This window comes from Haliotis rubra, unplaced genomic scaffold (assembly GCF_003918875.1).
Source record: "Haliotis rubra isolate DU_JTF1 unplaced genomic scaffold, ASM391887v1 Scf59, whole genome shotgun sequence".
Classification (NCBI taxonomy): Eukaryota; Metazoa; Mollusca; class Gastropoda; order Lepetellida; family Haliotidae; genus Haliotis; species Haliotis rubra.
In genome coordinates, this window is record NW_025767290.1 from 2,604,863 (window position 1) to 2,610,862 (window position 6,000).

Here is a 6,000-nt window from a genome sequence, read left to right on the forward strand (position 1 = left end):
AGACTAGAATGGCATTACATTGTGACGTAATGCAAAAAGTGAACATTATCGTCTGATAAAGTACTGTCGGCGCCTTTGATCTTTCACCGAAGCATCTTAGAATAGCTTATATTTCCGCAAGATGACATCCTTGAATATTGACAAAAACACTATTTTCAGCGATTGTTTACTCATTGCGTCCTCCATGTGTATCACTCGGAAGCGATCGTGCGGAAAATAACATTCGGAATTGTTCGAGGTAAAGGTTCAGACAGTATGTGCGAATGTGAACTTTTGCGATTTTGTAAGCTGTGTTCTGATTGGTCATTTCAAAAGATTACCTGACGCGACCTTCTACTACTAGGTTTTGTTAGACTCAGTATAGCAGTGTAACGAATAATACTGAGCCTAAGTTTACTTAGACTGTAGATACTGTTGCCTTGTACTTTCTCTGTATGTCTTAAAAGATGCATCAGAGTCTATAGGCAATTTTTGATTGGAAATGACAGCAGTGTAAGTAGTTTTGTTCCATCAGGTCAATATGCTAAGTAAAGTTTTCACACTGGGCTTTTTAATATGCATATGCAAGATGCATCACATCCATATTGTATCAATCCAAAAGCTGCCTATTGATCTTTTGACATTATGGTATTGCCATCGCAAAACTATTATAACACCAAAAATGAAATCGCTGGTGAATTGGTTTAGTTCAGACCTTGTACTGACCGCATGAAAGTTGTTCATTATTCATTGTTCATCAATCACTGGTTCGTATAGCCCATACTTGATTTTTAGAAAATGCCAGGATATTGATGAGTGGGGTTTTCAAGAACCAACAAATGACACAATCAAACATAGAAAGGCTGTTTTGAAATTAAACACAGAATTAGTTCAAGGTGCTCTAAAAGTTTTGACCATGATGACCATGCCTAAAAGGCTCCAAAGATTCAAATACTACAGGAACCAACCTCTTTCCTGAGTCTCCATTTCAAACCCTGCTACGCTGTGTCTGTTTCAGTGAGCAGGAGACAATCATCTCTGTTATAAAGAACCTAGGGGGCTTCCTAATGCAGGACGACGTCTGTGAGACAACCACCCATGTCGTGTACGGGGAATCCAGACGCACTCTCAACCTTCTGGCAGCCATTGCTCGGGGCTGCTGGCTTCTCCACAAAGAGTGGGTGGGTAGAGCAGGCGTAACATACTTCCCATCCCTGGACCTTTATCACAAGTACACCTTGGGAAACGTAGACTTTTTTCACTAAAATATGAAGTGACATCGTCTAAAGTACGACAATTGCTGTGCATAGTTGCATCTCAAGGCTTGATGCTTGTCAGAGCATTCAGATAATGGGTTCGAATCTAGATTCACTTGATCATGTTTCATGGTTTGTCAGCAGCACACATGCAGTGTTCACTTAATAGTGTTTCAAAGTCACAGGACATTGGATCCTGTAAGTTTCAGATGTCTGTCTGACCCATTGAAAATGCACAGGACCCATGGAATAAAATTAAACACACATTTCAGATTTAATATTTCTTATAATTGACATTGAAATTATTAACAAACATAAGATTTATAAGAGGGTCAGACGCTATTCGTGAACACTGCACTATGCTTGTGGTCTGTTTGAGTGGCAGTTTAGAAGTTGGTGAGCAACAATGAAGTCGATATACTTCATTGAGCATATTGAAGCAGTATAAGAATCAAACCTGAAATACTGCATCAATCAAGTTGTCATCCATCAAAGTATCTTGCTTTAATTGTCTGCACATTGGTTCATCAAAATAGCACAAATTAAATGCTTGTGTAACTATGGGACTTCCTCCAATAATTTGAGATGCTGTGATATGACTGAAATACTGTTGAAAATGGCATCATACCAAATTTTATCCACTCACTCTAGACTGGAATAGTGGCAGCAATCAACAAATGAAACAAAAGCAATCAGGTGAGGTGCATGACATTTCCTCCAATATACACCTGGGACGATGGGGTAGCCTAGTAGTTAAAGCGTTGACTTGCTACACCGAAACCCGGTTTTAATTCCCCACATGGGTACAATGTGTGAAGACCATTTTCTGAGGTGTGTTCAGAACCGTGAGTGCTCGCATCGGCCTTGAATGGACGCGAGCGCTTGGTTACATTAAACCATTCGAAACCAACTCCTGTTATTCTGGGACAAGCCGAATAGCTTCTTGTCTTCTTGTTGGAGGCTACGGAAAGGGGCGAGTGGTGATGAATGACATTAAACATGGTCGCCATCTTTGTTTGCTTGGCTAGGCAGCTGTGAGGATGGTTCGCGGGCACAGGCGTTTGAGGGCACTTGCGGTTCTGAACACGCCTCTGGTGTCCCCTGCCGTGATATTGCTGAAATATTGCTAAAGCAACGTAAAGCTAAACTCACTCACTCCGATAAACACCTGGATTTGTGAGATGAAACTGATCAGTCACCTGAAGCTAGGGCATTGTTCTGATTGTGTGTCCAATATGTAGTATTACTGTTGCAGGTATTCAAGTCTGTGGAGGCGGGTCACTGGGTGGATGAGGAACCGTATGAATGCTGCGCCAAGTTCCCACAGGCCAAGGTTCGTAGCTGCAGGAGTGGAAGATGGTTCCCTTTATGTTTCTGCACAGTATATCTGAAAGTTCTAATGATAACTCTTTTCTCCATGCATTATTTCTCCATGTATTGGTATAATGATTACTTTCTTTTCTTAATGATGATAAAACCCAGTTTGCTCACTGACTGACTCACTTTTTCACTTTTTCACTTTCACTCAATCCAGGTGGCCAGACAGGAACGTCAATTCCAGGGAGACGAGTACAAACAGACTTTATTCAGTAGCTGTGGACAGATGTTTGTCAGCAGTAAATGTGTGCCCTCTAGGGGCTCTCTGGTCAACCTCCTCACCCTGTGTGGGGGACAGGTATGTACCTGACTGTCTACAGTAAATGTGTACCCTCTAGGGGCTCTCTGGTCAACCTCCTCACCCTGTGAGGGGGACAGGTATGTACCTGACTGTCTACAGTAAATGGGTGCCCTCTAGGGGCTCTCTGGTCAACCTCCTCACCCTGTGTGGGGGACAGGTATGTACCTGACTGTCTACAGTAAATGTGTGCCCTCTAGGGGCTCTCTGGTCAACCTCCTCACCGTGTGTGGGGGACAGCTATGTACCTGACTGTCTACAGTAAATGTGTGCCCTCTAAGGGCTCTCTGGTCAACCTCCTCACCCTGTGTGGGGGACAGCTATGTACCTGACTGTCTACAGTAAATGTGTGCCCCTGGGGGCTCTCTGGTCAACCTCCTCACCCTGTGTGGGGGACAGGTATGTACCTGACTGTCTACAGTAAATGTGTGCCCCTGGGGGCTCTCTGGTCAACCTCCTCACCCTGTGTGGGGACAGGTATGTACCTGACTGTCTACAGTAAATGTGTGCCCCTGGGGGTCTCTCTGGTCAACCTCCTCACCCTGTGTGGGGACAGGTATGTACCTGACTGTCTACAGTAAATGTGTGCCCCTGGGGGCTCTCTGGTCAACCTCCTCACCCTGTGTGGGGGACAGGTATGTACCTAACTGTCTACAGTAAATGTGTGCCCCTGGGGGCTCTCTGGTCAACCTCCTCACCCTGTGTGGGGGACAGCTATGTACCTGACTGTCTACAGTAAGTGTGTGCCCCTGGGGGCTCTCTGGTCAACCTCCTCACCCTGTGTGGGGGACAGGTATGTACCTGACTGTCTACAGTAAATGTGTGCCCCTGGGGGCTCTCTCGTCAACCTCCCCTCCCTGTGTGGGGGACAGCTATGTACCTGACTGTCTACAGTAAGTGTGTGCCCCTGGGGGCTCTCTGGTCAACCTCCTCACCCTGTGTGGGGGACAGGTATGTACCTGACTGTCTACAGTAAATGTGTGCCCCGGGTTGGTTTGTTGTTTAACTCTGCACTCAGCAATATTCCAGCTATATGGTGGACGTCTGTAAATAATCGAGTCTGAACCAGACAATCCATTGATCAACAGCATGAGCATTGATCTGTGCAACTGGGATATGATGACATGTGCAAACCAAGTCAGCAAGACTGATCACCCGATCCTGTTAGTTGCCTTTTACGACAAGCATGGGTTGCTGAAGGCCAATTCTACCGCCCTCTAGAAGTTGATATACTGACCTGTTGCAGTTCCGATACCTATAGCGCATAATGTCCACAATATTTCTGTGTTTGCCGTTGCAGGTGACGAATTCTGTGTCTCGGTGCAGTGTGTACATCGGTCCTGAGCCCTATACTGGAAGGAAGAGCGTCAAGCCTGTGTGGATACTGGGTGAGATGATGTTGACATGCACAAAGCAATCAAGTGTTTTTCCTCAATTCCAGATTTTAAGAATCCCAAGGTTACCATCCTTCTGTTTTTAAACCAGCAAATGAAAGAAGACAACCAGAGACTCAAATAACAGAGTAATTAATTCTAAATGCCAACAAGAAAAGTGTTGAAAGTTCTCTCAAAGCTGAATGATCTCTGGGCTCTGAAGGTGGAAAACATGGCAGTCACCCTAACGGAAAGATAACTCTATCAAGCACTAAAATCTTTAATGCAGAAAACATACCTGAAGTTGGAAAGAGGAAAAAGAGGCATTAACCTGCTAGGTTTAAAATGACCTACACTACAATATGATACATTTATTTATTTAATTTTCTTTAAGTTTTGTCTAATTGAATACTATGGGTCTTCTGATAAGACATGTTTTTCCTGTGGGTAGCTCATTTGTACGTTGTATGAGGCTTTACAATTCTCTGTGCAGAGCTGTATGATCATGTATTTGATACCTGGTTCACTCCTATGATGGTCCATGGTTTGTGGGCACCATACCCATGTGTTTTATAACCTTCAAATTGATACCTTTGGCTTTAAATATAAACTGGCTGTTCCCTGTATAAGCTTCTGTAAGGACATCCCTGGTTTGCCCCCCAGATTGTGTGATGGAGCAGAAGCTGCTGCCCTACGACCAGTACCTCCTGCCTCCCACCATCAAGCGAGAGAGCAGCCCGGAGTTCTGAACACACTACAACTACCTCACGAAGTACTCGACTATATTCCTGCTCAGGGAACATCAGGTCAATTTTAAAATCACATAGAGAATTCATTATTCAGCTGCTATAACTATGCTTTGAGATAATAAGACTTATCCTGGGATTTCTCTTGCCAGGTATGACCTGGTTGTGGCCTTGGTTCTACTGATGATCCCTGAATTTGATATTTGATGGTGAATTTGGGAGGGTTTGTGGCCTACATGAATTGCTCAAATTAACTGTTTGCCATGTTCACCTTTGTTTATTAAAACAAAACAAATGACCTTGATATTCCTTTCACATTAAGCCCTGCCCAGATATGACCAGATTACTAGGGCTGCAACAATTCACCCAGGCCTCGATTTGATTTCGTTTTCGATATTGGACCCTTGATTTTATCATTTTCGATTCAATTCTTCATACAAGTAAAAACATTAGATTTCATTTAACTCTCAGAGTCTGCTTTTTTAGCGTGAATTCCATTGTCTACTTGGCGATGTCTACTAACAACAATTCTCATTGGATAATTAGCCCGTCGTCAACCAATCATGTTTCGCCTTATTTCAGTGAAGCAAACTGCTCGAGTTGGAGTCAAAATTACATTCTGGCAGTGTGGAAATAATTTAAATAGGTATTCAAATATCGAACCCAAATAGTGATAATGGTTATCGAAAATAAGGTGTCAGATTCAATTTTTGATGAATCGAACCGAATTGTTGCAGCCCTAAAATTGCCAGTTTCGTTCCTACTTAAGTACCTTGGCGGTCATTTCAGTATCTCTGTGATGCGACGTATTATCACTGATAATGTGAATCTATCAGTATTTGATAGGTCAGTTTTGAAAATCCACAAATCAATGCCCCAATGTATATATTGTTGTGATTGTTACACAGGGGCTTGTAACACACAAAAACTGGCATCGAGGTATATATTGTTGTGATTGTTACACAGGGGCT

At 43.3% G+C, this 6,000-nt stretch overlaps 1 protein-coding gene across 2 annotated transcripts in view; it reads left to right on the forward strand.

Annotated features, from left to right (window-relative positions):
• Positions 1 to 5,601, forward strand: part of LOC124255034 — a 20,713-nt gene extending 15,112 nt beyond the window's left edge. For both annotated transcript variants that reach the window (XM_046688870.1, XM_046688871.1), the window contains exons 9-13: positions 998 to 1,160; positions 2,491 to 2,568; positions 2,770 to 2,910; positions 4,211 to 4,298; positions 4,947 to 5,601. In XM_046688870.1, coding sequence (XP_046544826.1) covers positions 998 to 1,160; positions 2,491 to 2,568; positions 2,770 to 2,910; positions 4,211 to 4,298; positions 4,947 to 5,032 — 556 coding nt within the window. In that variant the 3' untranslated portion in view covers positions 5,033 to 5,601. The remainder of the gene's footprint in view (positions 1 to 997; positions 1,161 to 2,490; positions 2,569 to 2,769; positions 2,911 to 4,210; positions 4,299 to 4,946) is intronic.
• Positions 5,602 to 6,000: the final 399 nt, after the last annotated feature.